This window comes from Budorcas taxicolor, chromosome 15 (genome assembly GCF_023091745.1).
Source record: "Budorcas taxicolor isolate Tak-1 chromosome 15, Takin1.1, whole genome shotgun sequence".
Classification (NCBI taxonomy): Eukaryota; Metazoa; Chordata; class Mammalia; order Artiodactyla; family Bovidae; genus Budorcas; species Budorcas taxicolor.
The window spans coordinates 62457421-62479692 of NC_068924.1; the positions used below are offsets into that span (position 1 = coordinate 62457421).

Below are 22272 nucleotides of genomic sequence, written 5' to 3' on the forward strand. Positions count from 1 at the left end.
TTCACTTTGTATAATAGGCTCCAGGTTCATCCACCTCATCAGAATTGACTCAAATCCATTCCTTCTGAGCAATATTCTAACGGCCCCCAATGACGCCCCGAGGCGGGGGACAGGAGACCGAAGGTCAGGGCCAGAGGCCGCACCCAACCCCTGCCTTCCTCACCCTCCCCTACGGGCAGGGGGAAATGGAATATTGCTGAGCAATATTCCATCGTCAATATTCCATCGTGTATATGTACCACAACTTCCTTATCCATTCATCTGCTGATGGACATCTAGGTTGCTTCCATGTCCTAGCTATCGTAAATAGTCCTACAATGAACACTGGAGTACACGTCTCTTTCAATTCTTGTTTCCTTGGGGTGTATGCCCAGCACTGGGATTACTGGGTCGTATGGCAGTTCAATTCCCAGTTTTTTAAGGAATCTCCACACTGTTCTCCATAGTGGCTGTACCAGTTTATTTATTAAACCTAGAATATGCCATAACTTGAACATACAAACCTAGAATATGCCATAGATTTCTGAACTCACAGAAACTTATACTCTGCTCAAGATTCCATTAGGAGATACAATTATAGATGACTTAGTCTGGAAGGCCCCTTCACTATTAACACATGAGGATGTTTAATATGTGCCAGAAATACCTCTAAAAAGCAGAACAGATAGTTAGGATGCTTGTCTTACTTGAGCAAAATCTAAGCAAAACAAGAATGAATGAACAACAAAGGGGTGAGATGCTCTTGTATACAGACTGAATTGTTCTCAAAATCCTATGAGATGTGTCTGTATTGCTGAGTCCCTTCACTGTTCACCTGTAACTATCATAACATTGTTAACTGGTTTTAATAAAAAGTTTAAAAAAAATCCTGAGAAATACCCTTTTAAGACCAAGAAAAATCAGGTGTGCCAAGCAGTTTATAAGGCCCAGTTTATACTGGTCTCTGAAGGCTGCTGGTTTGAGGTCTCTGGTGTGACTTATCAGTATCTTACTACAGCACTGGCACTAGACGAGAACAAGTACCGTTATTTCATTATCTAATTACGCATTAATATGATCGACCGAAAATGCATGTGTGTATAAGGGAACTATATACACATTTCTAGCTATTCCATATATTTCACTGTTCTACAGAAGAATCCTGAGAGAACAAGGTTGTATCGGGCATGGCTTTTTTCCAAGTAGAAACCCAAGTCAAATGAAGTATAAGGGCTATTCTAAAGAAACATAGTTATAGTACTTTATGGACCAACACGCTCTAAGAAATACAAATATAAAATTGCTAGCTGATCAAGTAAACAGACAAGTTTTTACTAACAATGTGTCTGGACCAGAAGGAAAAAGGGAGAAAAGAAGACTCTTGTTTTACCTATGATAAACATGTCAATAGCAGCTGGATTCCGAGCCATTTGGTCCTAGGTGAGAAAAAGAATATTATAATTGAATATGGTACATTTTACTTAATTTCTTGTTATTCATTGTATCCTTCCCTAGGGACAAGGCAAAACAGACAGCAATAACTGAAGTGCTCTAAACAATACTTAGACATTCCACATACTGTTCTGTTAGTTTCTGTTTTTATGATTTCTGTATTTAGGCTCTTCCTATCAAGCCCTTGGAAGAACGCCAAGCAGCTCTCAAAAACTGTTAAAATGCTTATACACTGCTCTCAGTGTTCAAATGAACTAAAAAAAATGATCCTTTAAGAGAACAATTAAGACGTTAAAACCATGAGATGATATCTGACCTATGGACCTAAAAGACAGGGCTTTGGATTCAGTCAATGGACCTGAACAATTGTAGATTAATCGTTTCTCTCAGGAAATGAGAGGCCAAGTCATTGTCCTACAACCTTACAGAACTATCAAGTCAAAAATGAGATAAAGAAATGCAAATGCTTAGAAAAAAATTTAAAGTAATGAAAGTTCTTTAAATAATATAAATGTCATATAGAGTCACATGTCTCAGATAACTAAGAAAAATATTTTCTATTTTAAATTCCTCTTTTAAGTTAAAAGTTCACATCCAGACAAAAACAAAAGCAGCAGGTCTGTAACTGAGGAATGACTGAGAACTGAGGAAATAATGAGACCAAATGACATGATATTCTGTGCGTACATGAAAATCTTAACAAAAGCCTCCTGAAAAGGATCTATATTTTTCAATAACCCAAATACACGCTGAAGAAAGAGTTTAGAAGTTTCCACTGCACTCAGAACTTGAATCAAATGATGTGCAAATGTTAGATTTTTAAAGTTAGAAACTGATATTACAATTAATCACCTCAGAAAGAAGCTCATTAGTTTTTCTCAAGCTTAAAATCCCTAACACAAATCACAGCTTCCCCTCTATACGTACAATTGTTTGCACTGTTGGTCCATTGGTGAAATTTTCTTTTAGTATTTTATGTCATTAAATCAGAATATTAGCCCTCTAGTAACACAGGTCTATAATCAAATTATATAACGCTCTATACTCATTCCATAATCTTGAAAATTCCTAATGCACATTTTATCAGAACATATCTGAAAGCCACCTTTCAAGACACTTGCGACTTACTGGACATTGGTAGAAGACTTCATTTTTGTTTCGGCCCTCCGCAGCTTCCACTGCTATGTACTGACTCAAACCAGTGTGTATGCAAAAAGTTAAAGGGAGACAGTATTTCAGTCCCTGTCTCTGCTGGAAGCCTCCAGCAGCCGTGTCGACATCTAACAAATCCTCAGAACGGTAGTGATTAGACAGTGCCATGCTTCCCAACAACCTGAGAACACAGACTCAAAAATTTAGTCAGCTGCAACCTTTTGATGAGTACTAATTTCACATTGACAACTTTATGAAAACTGATTACCATGTCAATTCTAAAGCAGGAATACATGAAACACTACAATTTCTATATATCTTAAATTCAAACTCTTGAGTGGAAAGATTCTGGTTTAAATTAAAAGCCTAAATATCTAAATGTAAACCTTTTAAAAAGAAAAAATAGTTTTATTGCTTTCAAAAACCTATCTTGCCATAATTTGCCAGCATTTTGCTATATATGTATGTATGACTAATTTTATGTTTAAAGGAGTATATTCTCTCTGATAGTTTTATCTTGATACAACCTTTAGCTTACTCTATCCTACCAGGCAGAATAAATGGAGATCAGCTTAAACCTTATTCAAATTTTCAAAAACTTGGGATGCCTGGTGTCTAACTCATCTCATGGTAGACAAATGAGAACAAAACAGGTTTCAGTGTTTGCAAGAGTCTCATCCTAAGTCTCACTGAGCTGTGGATAGATAAAAATCCCTGGGTTGAACTCATGACCTGTTTGTCATGTCAAGTCTGAGCAACTCCTTTAGTAAAGTTCTCTCCTGTTTGTTCTCGAAATATGACAATTTTTCCTTTTTGTCAAGTTGCAGCATGACAGGAAAACAAGAGTAGAAAAAAAAAATCAGTGATTTAGGCTTACCTAGTTCTAACTGCCCAGTATTTGATATCTGAACCTCAGTAACCTCAATATGATCGATCACCTTCTAGATTCCCTGTCCTCACTCAACTCTGATCTAAAATGGTAAAAGAGCCTCATATGATTTTTCACACACATAGAGATATCATATTCTAACAAGAACAATGCAAAATTCTCCCTAAATTCCTATTAGCATGTCACAAATGCAAAGTCTCTGAATTAGCTTAATTGCATAAAGGAACAAAAAGAGTAGAATCATTCAAAGAATAGACCTTTTAAAACTAGGAGTGAATTTGACAGCTACTGTATGCTCTGCTTTTACCAAAAGGATCCACAGTGAATACTTCATATCTTTTGGAAGTAAGTTTAAAATAGGCTATGCTTGAATAGGACAAAACTATATTTTCTTTGGTTAAGTATGTATAGCTCTGAGCAAATTACTTTTTAGATGTATGATACACAGAATTTACAACAAGTTCTCCCAAACAATTTACCTGGCCTGTAACAGGGTAAACATTTCAAGGATTCAGAACAGTTCTAGTTAAATTATATATATATATATATACGCACACACCCCCCTCTCTCCTGTCCCATACCCCCACCTCCAACCAGACTTCATTTAAACTATAAAGATGTATTAATAGAAATGATGCTTTTGAGACATAATCTATTTTGGCAAAATCAAATTCAAGCTTTATATTCTGTCTTATGGATTGCTACAACAAACAAGAGGAAATTATCATACTCCTTTAATCTGTTAAGAATAACTACAAATACAATTTGTTTACATTGTAGAAAATACTTTGTATCATAAAAAATAACCCAAACAGTGAACATCTTACCCAGGAACAACTAACTTCTGCCCATTGTGGATACGATAGGAACACCGATAATCATCAGGAAGCTTGCAGCCGATCTGAGCTTCCACAGCATCTAGGTCTTCCTCTCGAGCACCCTCTGCAGAGACACAAAAAAGCAAATTATGAAACAATGATAGCCTTAAATCTAAGAAGGAATTCCACTGTATCTGCTAGCCAATGAAACAATTTTAGACCAATTGAATTCTGCCTAAAAGATACTTGCTGAAATATAGGGAAATGAACTGAATATTCAGAGAACCATTACATCACTTTAGATTGGCTGTGACATTTGAAGCACCTGAGCAAGCAAATTCCCCAGTTTCCTCTCCAGGGGGAAAGCACTGGCATTAAATAAAATATGGAATGGCAGGCACCAGTGAAATCCACAATAATTTTTCACATTACACTGCAAACTTAAGAGCATAGCTCATTTTTCTTAATCTAATAAACTTCTCTATTTAAAAAAACTCTCCAGAAGTTCTCTAAACAGATGTTGTTCAAGAGTCTTAACCAAGCTTCTCAATGGGGAATACAGGACTTAGGCGTAGGTTCATTCTAGGAGGATATTACCTAGCATTTGATTTTCATGTTTGTAAGCCTGCCATATAAACTAGCTTCAAAAAGTATCATTACAAATAGCAAGGAAGAGAGTCACTCCCAGCAATGGCACACCAGGCTGCTGAGCCAAACCTTCTGCTTAGAAGCAGAAAAGCCGAACGGGAATGTTGGTTTCAACGTTTCCGGAGAACCTCAAAGGCGGTGAGAACCAGCACGGTCTGGGCCGGGGGAGGCTGGTCCAGAACAGGGAGACTGAGAGTTTAGCCACTGGAGCTACCTTGTCTTTGAGGCAACTACCAGTTCTGAAAGCAAACACAAAGTTGAGAAACTGAGCAAAGCTTTCAGCATTATCATAGGGTTGAGAGTTCTCCAAAATTTATTAAAACAATTCAAGAAGCACTATAATTACAAGAAGCACTATAATTACAAAGAAAATCGTCACCTAGACACATTACTGGAAAACTGCTGAAAATCAAAGACAAAGAGAAATCTTAAAAGCAACCAGAGACGGGGAAAAAGCCACAGTCACTTTCAGAGGAATGACAGTAAGACTGATAGCTAAATTACCAACAGAACAACAGAAGCTAGAACAGTATCTCCAAGCGCTGGGGAAAAAAAAAACAACTGCTGACAAGAATTCTATATTCAGTGAATTTATACTTCAAAAGTGAAGATGAAATCAATACATTTTTCAACCAAAAAAAAAAAAATCTGAAAATAATTCAGCAGTTGCAGTCCCTCATTAAAAAAAAAAAAATACTAATAGGAATTCTTCAGGCAGAAGAAAAATTACCCCAGATGGAAGCATGAAGATATAGGAAGAAATAAAGTGCAACAGAAGATGTAAATATGGAGGTAAATCTAAAATAATATTGAACATATAAAATAGAAATAATGTTTTCAAAGATATAAAATAGGTTGAAAACTAAAATCATAAAACTATAATAAAAAGATAAGAGGGAGGTAATTGAAATTAAAGTATTTTAAGGATCTTTCATTGTTCAGGAAGTGGTAAAAATACTAATTTTACAATAGACTTTCACTATGTCAGACATACGTATTTTAATTTCTAGACTAATCACTAAAAGAAGAAGTTAACTAAGAAAGGCAAGGGGGTATGGAATAAAAGATAATTAAGAAGAATGCAAAAAAAGGAGCAGCTGCTGAGGCAGCACCAATAAAAAGCAGAAACAAGGTATGCACACATGCCTGCTTAGCCGCTCAGTCCTGTCCGACTCTTGGCAGCCCCATGGACTGCAGCCCACCAGGCTGCTCTGTTCCATGGGATTCTCCAGGCAAGAGTCCTGGAGTGGGTTGCCATTTCCTCCTCCAGGGGACCTCCCCGACCGGGGGATCAAACCGTGTCTCCGGCACTGGTAGGTGGATTCTTTACCATGGAACCACCTGGGCTTCCCAGCAACATGGTATATTTACATTCAAATGTATTAATAATTATATTAAATATAAACAGACTAAATAATCTAATTAAAAAACAGACTGACAGACCAGATGAAAAACAAAACACAATTATACAAGAGGCACATCTTAAAGATGTAAACACAGAAAACTAAAATAGCTCTACTAAAATCATAGAAAACAGACTTAAAGGCAAATAGCATTATTTGAGGTAATGGAGGACTTTCCATAAAGGAAAAAAGGTTTAATTCACTACACAGGCATTATAACTTTAGTTTTGTACATCTAATAACACAGCTTCAAAATATATTTTTTAAATGACAGAATTAAAATGGAAAAAAAGATTGTCTATAATTATAATGGGAATATTAGTTTTCTACTGCCACAATATTAGAAGTGTCAAACAATACTCATTTACTATTTTACAGTTTCTGCAGGTCAGCATTCTGGGCATGACTTAATTGGATCTCCCACTCAGGTCCCACAAGGCTGAAGTCATGGTGTTAACTGGGGCTGCTAGCTCATTTTATGCATCCTTTGCTTGGGGTTCTATTCCAAACTCACTGGTTGTTGGCAGAACACGGTTCTCTGCAGTTGTAGGACTGAAGCTCTCTGCTCTGAGAAGCAATCTGCCATCCCTATCAGCTGGCCCTCTCCACAACATGCCAATTTGCTTGCTCATGGCCAATAGGAGAGATACTCATGCTTTGAATCTCTCTGACTTCTGGAAGGGCCCAGTTCCTTTTAAGTTCCTTCTGGGTCAGGCCTGGCTCAGGATAATTTCCCTTTTGATTAATAATTAATTCAAAAACAACTAATTTTTGACTTTCATTACATTTGTAAAACCCCTTCACCTTTTGTCATATGATATGACCTATCACAGAACTAAAAGGCAAGAGTACTGGAGTGGTGTAACATTGCCTTCTCCAAATTATATCCATAGTACCACTCATACTTAAGGGAAGGCTATCATTTTATCAGGCATGTACCACAAGGATGGGAATCTTGGAAACTTTCTCAGAACTCTGCCTACTACAGTAAGGAATTTTAACATATCTCTCTCAGTAACTAACAGAATAAGGAAACCAAAAACTTCATAAGAGTATAAATGATTTGATAAGATTAACAGTTTTTGCCTAATTATATACATAGTACTAAATGGCAACAATGGCAAAAAATATATAGGAGAGATACATATTCTTTTCAAGTATACATGGAATATTTCCCAAGATAAATTATATGCTGGACACACAACAAATCACAATAAAGTTCAAATGACTGAACTCATATAAAGTATATTCTCTGATCATAGTGGAATTAAAATATAAATTACATTAAAAAGATTACTAAAAAAGCCCCCAATGTTTGGAAATGCAGGAATACATTTCTATACAATCCATCGGTCAAAGAAGAAATCACAAAATATTTTGAACTGCATGTTAATGAAAACACAACATATTCAAACTTGTTGGATGAACTTAAAGCTATGTTTAATGGGAAATTTATACACCTAAAGGGATTTGAAGAAATAAGAAAGGCTGAAAAATTTATAGTCTAAGTAATCATCTCAAGTCAGGAAAAAGTGACAATATAAACTCAAAGAGATGCAGTCAGCAAAATTAATGAAATAAGAAATAAGATATTAATATACAGAGGATTGACAAAGACAAAAGTCAGTTCTTTGAAAACATTAATAAAATTGATTAGTCCCTACTTAGCAAAACTGATCAAGAATAACAGAGAGAAATAATAATATCAAATAATATCAGAAATGGAAAGGTGAAATCACTACCGATCCAACGAGCATTACAAAGATAAGAGGATATTATGAAAAATTTTATAGCAATAAATTGGAAAATGTACATGAAGTGCACAATTTCCTAGAAAAACACAACTTACCAAAACTGACATGAGACTAAGTAGAAAATCTGAGTAGTCCTAAATCTGACAAAGAAATTGAAACTTAATTTAAAACCTTCCCACAATGAAAACTCCAAGATTGAATAGCTTCACTGGTAATATTCTACTAATCATTTAAACAAGAAATAAGACCAAGCTTACATAAACTCTTCCAGGGAACAGAAAAAGAGGCAACACTTCCCGACTCGTTTTACAAGGCCAGCATCATCTTGATACCAAAACCTGACAAGAACATTGCAAGAAAGGAAAATTACAGGCCAAACTCTCTCATGAGCATAGATGTAAAACCCCAAATACTAGCAAATCAAATCCAACAATATATTAAAAAGAAAAGATAATACATTCTAACCAAAGTAAGTTTACTCCAAGAATGCAAAACTGGTTTAACATTCAGAAAAAGCAATCAGTATAATTCAGAGCATTAACAGAATGAAGTAGAAAGGGATTTGATAAAACTCAATTATTCATTTAAAACACAAAAACAAAAAACCCTTTCCCCAAACTAGGATCTTAAGGGACTTCCTTCAATATGCCAAAGAGTATTTACTAAAAACCTACAGCAAACATCATCTTGTTGAAAGCTCTCCCTCTGCAGTCGGAAAGATAAGGATACTCACTATTATCATTTCTACCCAATACTGTACTGAAGGCCCAGCCAGTTCAATAAAGCAAGAAAAACAAAGAAATGACATATAGGGATTGGAAAGCTAGAAATAAAACTGTCATTCTACCTCCTCAAGGATATGCAAATTAAGATCACCATACACACCCATTAGAAAGGCTAAAATAGAAACAATGACAACATTAAAGTGCTAGTAGGAATGTAAAGTGGTAAAACCATTTTGGAAAATTAACTATTTTTTGAAGTTTAATGTAAGCAAACTACACCACCCAACAAATGCAATCCCAGATATTTGCCTGATAGAAATATGCCCATATATACATCAAAAATGATTTACAAATAGAAATAGAGTCACAGACATAGAAGACAGACTTAGAATTGGGGGGGGAGGGATAAATTGGGAGACTGGGTTTGACATATACACACTACTGTACATAAAATAGATAACTAATAAGGACCTACTGTATGGAACAGGGAACTCCACTCAACACTTGTAATGACGTACATGGGAAAAGAATCTAAAAAGAGTGGATATATGTATATGTATAACTGACTCACTTTGCCATACAGCAGAAACTAACACAACATTTTAAATCAACTATGCCCTAATAAAAATCACTTTAAAAATGATTTACAATATTATTTGTAATAGTCAAAGACTAGAAATAAACTATCCATCAACAGTAGAATAAACACATCAACTGTGGTCTAATCATATAATGGAATGTTTATACCATAACAAAAATGAACAAAATACTGTTACACACAACTGAATCTCACAAATGAAACAAATACTTTACACAAAATACACAAGTTAATCATGCAAATTATATAAAGTTCAAAAAGAGAGAAAGCAACTCTGTGGCATTAGCAATCAGGATAATGGTTGCCCCTGAGAAAGAGAGAGGGTTCGAGGTACACATAATTATTCTACTTTATGACCTGAAGGGTATTACAATGGGAAAGTTCACATTGCAACAGTTTACTGAGTTGTACACTTATGATCTGTGCACATTTCTTTGTTTATTTTTTATTTTTGATCTGTGCACATTTCTCTAGGTTGGTTAACATCACTAGTGATAGCCTGTTAATATCACATACCTCCAGCTATGTAATAAGAGAAACATTTCACCTCGGTAGTAACCTGAAAAACCCCTTAGTCCAGTCTAATCAGGAGTAATACTTTAGACAAAGTCAGTCGGAGGGACATCCTGCAAAACACCTGACCAGTACTGCTTCAAACTGTCAAGGCTGTGAAAGATAAGGAAAGGCTGGAAAATTTCCACAGGCCAGAGGATAGTGAGGAGACACATGGCAATTAAATGCCATGTGGTATTCTTGACTGTGTGCAGGAACTGAAAAAGGATCTCACTGATGGAAAATCTGGGGAATTACAAATAAAGTCCCGAGTTCAGTGAGCAGGAATGTGCCAGTGAAGACTTTAGTTTGACAAATGTCCCACAGGGTGGTATGTTAGGGGAAACTGAAGCTGGCTGAGGGGTACACAGGAACCCTCTGTGCCATCTTTGCAACTGTCTTGTAATGTAAATTACTACAAAAAAAGTTTATTTTTTAAAAAGTTCAGTAAGAAAGTAAACAAGCTAAATAGCTATCTGAACCAGAAGTTGAATGAGAAAAAAATTACTATTTATATGGTTAGTGCTACATATTGGACATTTAACATGTAACATTAAGAAACCAAGCATTTCTTGAAAACAGATAGCAAGACAGAAAAAAAAAAGTTAAATGACAACAAGGAAACATGGTGAAAGACAAATACAAGGAAATATGTTTTAGAGGGGCATCCTACTCTAACAGAATTTGGAAGCCAGACAGACCAGGGTCAAATCTCAGCTCTACCAACTATAGCTGGCCCTCTGTATCCACGGTTGTGCAACACAAGGATACAAAGGGTCAACGATGGCACTTGCGCGTCTTTGGGTTTTGATATCCTCAGTGAGCCCTGGAACCAATCCGCTGTGGATACCAAGGCATGACTAGACTGACTGTGATCTCTGGCAAGTTATTTCACCTCTTTAATCCGGTTTCCTCCTCTGCAAAATAGATGATGATAACCACCTACAGAAAATTACAGAGAGGATTAAGCAACTTTCATGTGCTTAATAAAGTGCTTTCCTGGCCCCCAGCCTATTTGTATGAGGAAGAGGTGAAACGATCACTAGGAGCCAAGAGGCCTAGAGTTCTAGAGTTCATCTCTGTTCCTCACCAGCTACAGGACCCTGCATAAGTCACCTAAACTCTCTGAGACTGTTCCTTCACCTATGAAAAGAAAAGGGCTGTTATAAATCAGTGATCCACAAACTACAGCCCGAAGGCCAAATGCCACCTACTTCCGTAAATGAAGTTTTCTTGGAACACTGCCACACCCATTTGTTGTTGAATTGTCTATGGCTGCTCTCCCACAATAGCAGAGCTGAACAGCTGTCACAAAGGTCATCTGCCTATCAAAGCCTAAAATATTTACTAGCTGGTCATTTAAAGAAAAAGTTTGCTAGTCCTTGGTCAAAATGATCTCTAAAAAGTCCCTTGACTCTAAAAATGTTAAGCCAACACTTAAGGTTAATATGAACTTCAAAGACATATGACACATACCATTAGACAGACTGCAACCTGGAACTTCCAGATGTGCAAGTTGGATTTAGAAAAGGCAGAGGAACCAGAGATCAAATTGCCAACATCTTTTGATCATTGAAAAAGCAAAAAGAAATCCAGAAAAACATCTACTTCTGCTTCATTGACTATGCTAAAGCCTTTGACTGCGTGGATCACAACAAACTGTGGAAAATTCTTCAAGAGATGGGAATACCAGACCACCTGACCTGCCTCCTGCGAAACCTGTGTGCAAGTCAAGAAGCAACAGTTAGAACTGGACATGGAACAACAGACTGGTTCCAAATTGGGAAAGAAGTAGGACAAGGCTGTATATTGTCACCCTGCTTATTTAATTTATATGCAGAGTAAATCATCCAAAACGCAGGCTGGATAAAGCACAAGCTGGAATCAAGATTGCCAGGAGAAATATCAATCACCTCAGATATGCAGATGACACCACCCTTATGGCAGTAAGCAAAGAGGAACTAAAGAGCCTCTTGAAGGTGAAAGAGGAGAGTAAGAAAGCTGGTTTAAAACTCAACATTCAAAAAACAAACACCATGACATCTGGTTATCACTTCATGGCAAATAGATGGGGAAACAATGGAACCAGTGACAGACTTTATTTTCTAGGGCTCCAAAATCACTTTGGATGGTGACTGCAGCCATGAAACTAAAAGACGCTTACTCCTTGGAAGAAAAGCTATGACAAACCTAGACAGCATATTAAAAAGTAGAGACATAACTTTGCCTACAAAGGTCCATCTAGTCAAAGCTATGGTTTTTCCAGTAGCCATGTATAGATGTGAGAGCTGGACAATAAAAATGGCCAAGTGGGGAAGAAATGATGCCTTTGAACTGTGGTGCTGGAGAAGACTCTTGAGAGTCCCTTGGACTGCAAGGAGATCCAACCAGTCAATCCTAAAAGGAATCAACCCTGAATATTCATTGGAAGGACTGATACTGAAGCTGAAACTCCAATACTTCAGCCACCTGATGTGAAGAGCCGACTTACTGGGAAAGACCCTGTTGCCGGGAAAGATTGAGGGCAGGAGGAGAAGGGGACGACAGAGGATGAGACGGTTCAATGGCATCACTGACTCAATGGACATGAGTTTGAGCAAACTCTGGCAGATGGTGAAGGACAGGGAAGCCTGGTATGCTGCAGTCACGGGGTCCCAAAGAGTTGGACATGACTGAGTGACTGAACGACAACAACAGGCCAGTGTACTATAATTTCAAGATACTTAATAAAAATTTTCCCAAGCCCAATGCCTATCTGCTTTCCAAGTTTCCTATCTGCAATCTCCATACTCTTGAAAGTGAGTCAGGGATTATGGCCCCTGAGATGAATAGCTAAGTTCCTGACTCAGTCCTAAAACTCATAGGTCTACATGAATAGAACCCCCGATTTTCTAGATTTCAGAGCATCTGTCCTATTCCAACTCAGAGCAAAGACCCCAGAGAACTGGCACCTAGCAGTCAAACAGGGGCTGTGAAGGAATCCTCTGACAACCACACCTCCAGCCACTGGGTACACAACTGTGAGCAGGGAGCCTGGGAATACCAACTGAGTGCCCCCCTAAAAAACTATAAAAGAGAAAAGGAAGAGGCTGCTATGTACCCTTAGTTTCTTCCTTTCCTGGCAGCTCCATGCCTCAAAGGAGAACAATGAATATATTCTCATATTCCAAATATCCTAATATTAGACTAGCTCTCTAAGAGTCCTAAGATAACCTAAGCAGAATAGGTCCTCTCTTCCTTCAACAGCTATTAAGACCGCAGCTCTGGAATCAGTCCTGTATTCAAATCCTGGCTCAGCCTTTGCTTTGTGATGGCAAACAACTTCCTTAGATTTTTTTGCCTCAGGTAGCTCACCTATAAGATGAGAATAGTAATTGTCTGCGTCATTGGATTTTGGCAATTTAAATGTAACAATACACAGTACTTAGCTTAGCGCCTAGCTTTGTGTTGAACAAATATTGGCTACTGCATACTTGCTTCATGCTAAATCACTTCACTCGTGTAGGACTCTTTGAGACCCTATGGACTATAGCCTGCCAAGCTCCTCTGTCCATGGGATTCTCTAGGCAAGAACACTGGAGTGGGTTGCCATTTCCTCCTCCAGGGGATCTTCCCAACTCAGGGATCGAACCTGCGTCTCTTACATTTCCTGCATTAGCAGGTAAGTTCTTTACCACTAGCGCCACCCAGGAAGCCCACTAACCCTTACATATTTTACATATCACCACCAAATTACCTATTTTCGGAATGATTTTCCTCTTGAAATTTTTCAACCCCACATATGAAATAGATGATATTTTTCTTTTCTTTCAAGAAAAAATAATAATAAAAATATTAATCAAGGGTCCTTTCCTTCAAAGCTCTACTCTCTCTACCAAATTATTCTTTCTTCTACTTCCTTGCAATTCAGTTTTAAGTAACTGGTCATGCAATTATGATTGTATGAAATTCATATTTGCATGGAAAAGTACAGCAGAAATATGAAATGTAAAAGGAATGCCTTTTCAAAAGAGACCTCAGTTCAAAAGGAATACATTTGAGAAGAACTAATTCCAATTTCAGCTTAGCAAAACCAAAACACATATAAAATTCCTTTTAGTGGAGAAACCTAAAAAAATTGGAGGCTAAAGCAGATAAGTAGCATCTCCAATCCATTTATGTATTTCTTGGGCATAAATTTAAAAATCAAAGTAATGGAAAATAGCTTAATATTTCTTGCCAAAATTGGACAATAGTAGTATGGTAGACAGAGCACAGATTCTGGGGTCAAATAAACCTCACTTCAAATCCTAGTTTCATTATTCTGTAAATGTCAAAGTAGGGATGAAAGTTTTCCCTATTCTATTATGCTGCTCTTCAGATGCGTAAAAACCCGGTCTGTCAATATTTGGTCTTTCCTAATACCAGGCTGTCAAATAAACACTTATTTGTCCTGAAAACAGGGAAGAGGGTTGATACAGCAGGCAATTCTTCAATTTAAAAAAAAAAAAGTCTTTTAAAAGAAATTACAATCGGTATCCTCAAGCAATTCTAGCATTACTAGTTTCTTTATGTAAAACAAATGTAAAGATCAGATGAGTTCAGCCTTCCCTTCCAATAAGGAATCACGCGGGTGCGGAGGTGGGCAAACCAGGGCCAGTATCCCCTTAGCACACGAGGCTTCCCGTTTCCCTGACCAAAAGTGAATGATGCATTACAGACAATGTTGGACTAGCAGAGATCAGCGTAGGAGACAGAAACCTAAAGTTATTTACCCTGTTTATACTAGAGTCACTATAATGAGGAAGGGACACCCTGTATTCCCAATACCTTTCAGAGATAAAACCATCCGAGGACATCTGGGTTCCAAGTATTTCTTGAGATCATCCCAGGCCTTTTTAATAGCAGCATAATGGTCAATATATCTTCCTACATCAGAGTAAGTATCAATGAACAGGGATTTCCAACACTGGTTCTTCTGTGTTTTCTCTTCCCTAAATAGATTTAAAAAATAAAATTAAAAATCTTTTACAATGAAATTAGCATATATTTTAGACACCTACCAACATACTTTATTGGGAATCTGTGGCTACTTTTGTCTTCCTTTTCATTTATTTTAACTACAAATGAAGACTAGATAATAAACAGTAACACACACATCAAAAAATTTAACAAGTTATTCCTGGAATAGTGGGATTATGAGTCACTTATTTTTTTACTTTCTATTTATTATTTTTGTAAGGCTTCTAATCCTTAATAAGCTATAATATGAATAACATATAGGATATGAATTTCAACTTACTCCTAAAAACATACCAATTGTAAAATTTTAAAATATATATTTAGCTTTTCCATTTTAGAGCACATTTAGAAACTAATGACTGACAGGCTATATTAATCTAATTTATCTACACTGGATTAACCAGAGAATCAATACAGCACAGCAAAGGAGTCAAAATTCAACATTCCTGTCTGGTACAATTCCACAAACATTTACTGTTTATTTAGCCACTGAGGACACTGAAAATAAGGCACATTTTTTGCCTTCAAAGAATGTAATCTAATCAGGGAGAAAGAATGAAATATAAATTTAAGAGTCAGAAGTGGTACAGGATAAGGCAGCCAGAATACCAGTAGTAGCTTGGACCTTATCCTCTAGGGAATAGAGAGTCACTGAAGAGTTCTAACAGGGGAGTGAAAAGAGCAGACCTGTGGTTGTGGTTTGGGGGGTGGTATACCAGAGACAGAGAGACCGATTGGAAAGGTTCTGCAGCAGTCCAGTAAGGGACGATAACTGAACTAAAGCTGTGGTGGCGAAACGAAATGAGAAGAAAGATTCAAGAAACATACAGGGGCTAAAGTCAGAAAGGCTTAGTCACTGAATGAGGTAGGGAGAGAAAGACAGAAGAGACGTAGGATGCTGCCCCTCTCTGGCTTGGATGCCAGGATGCATGGTACCGCTATGACGACAGGAATACAGGAGGACCCGGTTTAGGCATGGGGAGAACAATCCAGGGTGTTGTATGTACATGTGTGTGTGTGTGTTTTGGGGTGAGGGGAGTGGTAGGAAGGAAGTAACCTTTTATTCATCGAAGTAATACACATATTATTAAAACCAAAAAGTACCAAAGAACTTATAATGAAAAGCTAGGCAGTCTCCTGTTCTTCGTCCAACTCTTCAAAGGAAACTTTAGGTACTTCTGGAAGGTATCTCTGTAATTCTAAATGCTTGTTCCTCCAGCTGTATTTTTTAATTTTTTAAATTTGTGGCTGCACTAAGTCTTTGCTGCTGCGTCTGGGCTTTCTATAGTTGAGGTGAGCAGGGGCTACTCTCTAGCTGTGGTGTGACGGCTTCCCACTGCAGTGACTTCTCTTCTTGCAGAGCACAGGCTCTCGAGCACGTGGGCTTCAGCAGCTGCACCAGGTGGCCTCAGCAGTTGCAGCACACAGGCTTGGTAGCTGTGGCACACGGGCTTAGCTGCTCCACAGCATGTGGGATCTTCTTGGACCAGAGACTGAACCCACGTCCCCTACGCTGGCTGGCAGATTCTTAACCACTGGACCACCAGGGAAGTCCCTATTCCTCTAGTTCCTGATTTATCAATTTTATATCTATCTACTGATACCCCAAAGAATCAATAAAAGGTCAGGATGAAGCAATACATGAAATTCCTTCTTCCTCATTCTTTCTCCTTCCAATGTTTAGAGGCTGTTATTTTTAGTTCTACTCAATAGCTTAGCTTTAAATAATATGTTTAAATCTCTGTTTCTTGCTTCACCAACTTCAGTTACCACCTGACTCCCCTCAACCTAAGAAAAAGATATTAGCAATCCTACCCTTTCTTTCACCTTTTCCAACTCCCACCTTCTGTCATCTACACTTTTATTCTATCAAATTGATTAAAATTTACTAAATTCGGTGAACCCTGTGGGTCATCCAGTGGAAAGGGCCAGCAGACAGTTATGCAAACAAATCTGAGGTTCAATGGCAATGTCTGGGGTGGACACTCAGGTTTGGGAGTTAGAAGTATACAAGTCATCTCTACAAACTGCAGGAGTGCATGCGGGAGACTTCTCAGAGGGAGAAGAGCAGTCAGCCACAGAGAGAAGTTTGGAGAACACCTGCGTTTACTGGCAGGCACAAGCAGAGCCATCAAAGGTGTTAAAGACACAGGCTTAGAGAGGAAAATCAGGATAGACTAGCACTAATGAAAGCCAAGGGCCCAATTTCAAGATACATGTTTCCCAAATACTCACTCGGATATCAGCCAGTATTTTTTGCAATGTCTTCTCCACAGAGGATCATGACTTGATAGCTGGCTGAGTCTTCGACTGACATAGCAACAGCTGGCAGTAACCAGATTCATGGTTAGTATAAAAGAAAACAAGAAAGCAATTTAGAAATGAAGATGAAAATATTCAATGTTAAGTTCTGTTTTGTTCCTTTTGCTTTTCTTCCACTACCTTCTGCAAAACAGTATTTTCTAAAACCTATTTAATGTGTTAGCTAGTATAATTACCTTGTGAGTAGTGAAATCTCAACTATTTGAGTTCACAAACACACTGCAAAATGTCTACAATTTTAATTTTCATACAAAAGTCTATGAAACCTATAAACCACTGGAGTTATTTCAAATCAAAGAGTTTTCCTATACTCATTATTGGGCAGTAATCATTTCTACAAATAGAAATGTTATGCAGATGTAAACAAACTTTTTTCTTTTTAAGATCTGAGACATTTGATATTAAATACATAGGCCTTCTGTTCCAATTTTTTTTCTTAACAGGAATATGTAGCCAAAAACACTTTTCAATTATAGGAACTATTGGAAAACCCACTTATAAAAGATGTTAGATTCACAACAGTTCTGATTCAGTATCCACAGCTATTTAACTTAGGGTCAACTGCTCAAAAATATGAAATATTAGAAATAATTTTCTTATTATATAGAGATTTCTAACACAATAGTGCTTGATGCCTGTAAATCCTTCCCTATGTAATTAATTCAAAAAAGAATGAACTTGAGATTTTAAAAAATGGATTTCTATCCTTTCCGAAGAGAAATCACAAGTTAGAGAAAGTAGGTAGGTATTAAGAGATTTTACTTGGGCAATAACTAATCAATTAAGGGAATCTTAAATCACATAGGATTTGTCAAGGCCATGAGTGGGGCATGTTAAAAAAAACAACTGATGCTAAACAGAATAGGCTTTGTTCACTTTTCAGATTTTACACAAACATCATTCTCATCCTTTTCAGCCTCTCTCAGGAGACGCCCAAACATTTGCAAAACTAGGAATCCCTCCAATTTTGTGAACTCAAGAGTCCCCTATCTCTTTTTTAGGTCCTTCTCTCTCGATATCCCAAGAGTTAAACAACATAAAAGAGTCGCTGGAATGTGCACCAGAAGTGATTTTTGATGGACATTAAGGATGAAAACTACTGTCCTAGAGCTTCTGACTCAGTCAGCATGGGGTGAAGTCTGTACCTCGGGCATGATATGTATATTTTTAAAGTGCCACATATAATTCTAATATGCAGTGAGACTCAAACTGTGCAGTTTACATTACACAATGATCCCAATAGACTAATCAATCCAATCCAATCCAGTTCAGCAAATATGTACCAAAACCGTCAGAAGGTTAGCAATGGGAGAGACACTTGAAAAATCTGAGCTACATACTACAGGAAAATCACAGTACATTGGAAACTTTTCTGTGGATAAAATTCGATGGCATTTGTGTCAACTTGTTTGGGCTAAGGGATGCCCAGATAGCTGGTTAAACACTATTTCCTGATGTGTCTGTCAGATGTTGCTGGAAAAAATGAGCCTTCGAACTGGCGGACTAGGTTAGCCAAACGGCCCTCCCCAATACGGGTGGGCATCATCCAATCCACTGAGGGTCTGAATAGAACAAAAAGGCAGAGGAAGGTTGAATTTGCTCTCTGCCTGACCACTGATTTGGGACACTGATCTTATCCTGCCTTTGGCACTCCTGGTTCTCAAGCTTTTAGAGCCAGACTGGAATCACTTCTCTAGCTCCCTACCCTTCAAACTATACCACCAGCTTTCTTGGGTCTCCAGCTTGCACATGGCAGACTATAGGAAAGAGCCTCCACAATTCATGAGCAAATACCTTAAAATAAGCCACACATACACACACGTATTGGTTCTGCTTCCTTCAAGAACCCTGACTAATACAGTATTCAACTCAGTTTACTTCTACAAACATTTATAGAGGGATCATGTCACTTTTGTTTAAAACTTTGATTACGACCTAAAGCATTTATAATAAATTTGAACTCCTCACAAGGTCCTTCATGATCTCACCAGTCTCTGCTCAGCCTCTCTGCCTGTGAGTCACTCCCTACTTCCTACAACACCAGTCTTCTAGCTCTTCCAACAGGCTCTGCTATCCTCCAATCAGCTCCTGAAAACACGGGTCCTTCTGCCAGGACGGCTCTATGCTGTCTATCATATACAGCAGCTCCTTCCAGTCTGAATCAGCTCCTTAACAGAGTCACTGATTCATTTCCTTCATAGCACACAGCAGCTCTTGTAATTATGCACTTTTTCTCCATCTTGCCCATTAGACTGTAAGAGCTTATAAGAGGGTCCTTATGTGTCTTGTTCACTATTGTTTCCCCAGCATTTAATAGGCTGGCACACAGAAACACTCAAAAAAAAAAAAAAAAACCTGTTGAATAAACAGTGACTACAAAGACAAACAACACAGTCTTTATATTTAAGAAATGCACAATCTATCTGGTATGGTAAATGAACTCTGCAGAGGGAGGAAAAAAGGTAGAGATCGGACTCAGGACAGGGGGTCTTAAAGGAATTCATCTTGCTAGGATGAGAAGAGGGGAGCATGGCATTCCAGGCAAGGTCAAGAGTTTAAGCCACAGAACAAAAAAGGCACAAGTGTGGTATGCTGGCTGAGGTCAATTTGGATAGAGTGGACTATGTCAAATAATAAGGGCCTTAAATGCTCCCTGAAGTTTAGGTTATAATCTGTAAATAACGAGTGGCATTACAGGATTTTTAGGATCTGTCTTAGAAAGATCATTCTGAGAGCAAGGTAGCCCATTAGATCAAGAGTGTGTGTAGTGTTAGATTTCTAAAAGGCTATAAGTAAGTGTTAGTTGCTCAGTCGTGCCCGACTCTTTGCGACCCCATGGACTGCAGCCACCAGGCTCCTCTGTCCATGAGATTTTTTCAGGCAAGGATACTGGAGTGGGTCGCCATTTCCTTCTCCAGGGGATCTTCCCAACCCGGGGATCAAACCGGGTCTCCTGCACTGCAGGCAGATTCTTTACCGACTGAGCTGCAAGGGAAGCCCCTAAAAGGCCCTACCTACACAATATTTCAGATGAGAGTTTGCAGCTGGAACAGACTTTTCCAAAGAAAAGACAAACTTTATTACAAGCGTGAGTAGAGAAAAAATTGTTTTCTAGAAAAATAAAAATGTTACAGGTATTAGTATAGATAGCAGCCAGAAACTGCTCTCTCTCTGTCACCACTTAGCTAGACAAACCAACAGCTGCCACTAACTTCAAGAAAGCTGCATGTCTACAAGGATCCCTGACAACACAGGGTACAGTCACCAAACTGCTAGAATCCAATGGTTAATCAAACAAAACAAAACTAATCTCTCCTACCTATCCTTAAGAGGGCGTCTTTGCCTCCTCTGAAAATATATATGGTGGCCCAAGAAAGAGGCATGCCACCAGCTGTCAAGGGTGTAAACAGCGCCATTTCTTCCACCATTCCAGGCAGTCCCAAGCGCTGAAGGAACCTGGCATTTAACCACCCCTACCAGCAACCGGTGTTTATTTTTGGGAACAGATGCCGGCAACTTGTGAAACCCAAAGCATACAGGAGGGAAGATGGTCACCTGTATCGCAACACCGGAAGTCAGTACCAAAACAAAATCCAACATGCAACCGTGAGGAGGAAGGCTGAAAACGAAACAATTATCCAGCAGAGAAGATGGAAAGTGAGCCTGCCAAATATAACGTTGCCGCAGAAGTCGCACCCAGGGGTGAGGGGGTCGCCCGGCTCCTCTCCCGCGTCCCACTGGCCCACTTTGGCGCCCGACTCCGAAGGCCTCCGGCCCAGGCAGAGAGAGAAGAGTGCTCTGCCGCCGGGACGGAGACTTTTTCAAACCGGCCAAGGCTGCCAGGATCGGGCAGAGACGCCGGGGGTCCGGAGGTGCGGGCCGCGGGGGTCCGCAGGCCGGCAGCGGGGAGCAGTATCTCTCCGCTTCCAACCGGGCCTCGCTGAGGCCCGGGAGAGAGGGCTCTTGTCGCTCCTCAGGCCTGGGCCCCGGCCGCGAGGAAGACCTCAGGGCGGGACCCCTTCCGCCGCGGTCTCACCCCGGACCCCCGAGGGACCCTGCAGGATCAGGGTGGCCCTGGCGTCACCTTCTAGCTGACACCCGAGTCCAGGTTCGGTCGGCGAGCCGGGCCTCCGTCTTTCCTGCCTTACACCTCCTCCCTTACCCGCGAACCCCACCCCTGCCATGTGCCTCGTCCCATTACTTGATTAGGTCCCGGTAGTCCAAGAAGGATAAGATGAGGAGCAGGGGGTCGGTGGGCAGCGATTCTAGGGTCAGGGGCGCCGACTCAGTATCCATGGCCGCCATCTTGCCTGGCCCGGTGCAGGCCTGGCCACGCCCAGGCCACGCCCAGGCCACGCCCCCGCCGCCACAGCCCGCGCCGCTCCCCCGCCACCGGCACAGGTTTGTTATGTAATCGACAGGAGAGCGGGATAGCCCCGCCCCCAGAGCGGCCCGATAGGCGGTTCCCCGGAAGGCTCCGCCTTCTGCCTTGCAGGCCGAGCGCGCGTGCCTCGGCATCTGGCTCACCCGAGCTACTCTAGTTCTGCAGAGTTCCCCTGTGCTCTCCCTTAGATTCCCCCGGGCTCCCTCTTCCCATTTCGATCCCTAAACTTGCCCAGTCCGGACCTCTTTAAGAGTTTATTACCAAATTTGATTGGGTCACTCTCGCCCCTCACGAGAAATTTTACATCCGCTATCCTTGAAGTGTGGCCTCAAGTTCTCTCTCTGCCTTTGGCCCCCAAATCCATTGTTTCTCTTCGTTTTCCGACCGAGAAATCTCTAGTTTCTCTTTTTAGCCTCCCTGGCCCTGAGTGTCGCTTACACACAGCAGGATCCTTGTCCACTCTGTAGGGGGCAGAGTTGGGAATCAACTAGAGGCGCTGGTGGAAGGCTCTTCTTCCAAACTAAGGAAATGGTTATCGAGGGTATAATTTTAACCCCCTCCCAAGTAAAAGGTGCATAGGGTCTGAATCTATTTG

At 39.5% G+C, this 22272-nt stretch overlaps 1 protein-coding gene across 1 annotated transcript in view; it reads right to left on the minus strand.

Moving 5' to 3' along the window:
• Window positions 1-21606, minus strand: part of FBXO3 (F-box protein 3) — a 33555-nt gene extending 11949 nt beyond the window's left edge. Inside the window, exons 1-6 of the mRNA XM_052652608.1 lie at window positions 21495-21606; window positions 17207-17296; window positions 14780-14943; window positions 4300-4414; window positions 2560-2764; window positions 1370-1415 (exon numbers count right to left, since the gene is read on the minus strand). Of these exons, the coding sequence (XP_052508568.1) occupies window positions 1370-1415; window positions 2560-2764; window positions 4300-4414; window positions 14780-14943; window positions 17207-17296; window positions 21495-21598 (724 nt within the window). The 5' untranslated portion in view covers window positions 21599-21606. The remainder of the gene's footprint in view (window positions 1-1369; window positions 1416-2559; window positions 2765-4299; window positions 4415-14779; window positions 14944-17206; window positions 17297-21494) is intronic.
• Between the last annotated feature and the right edge of the window lie 666 nt (window positions 21607-22272).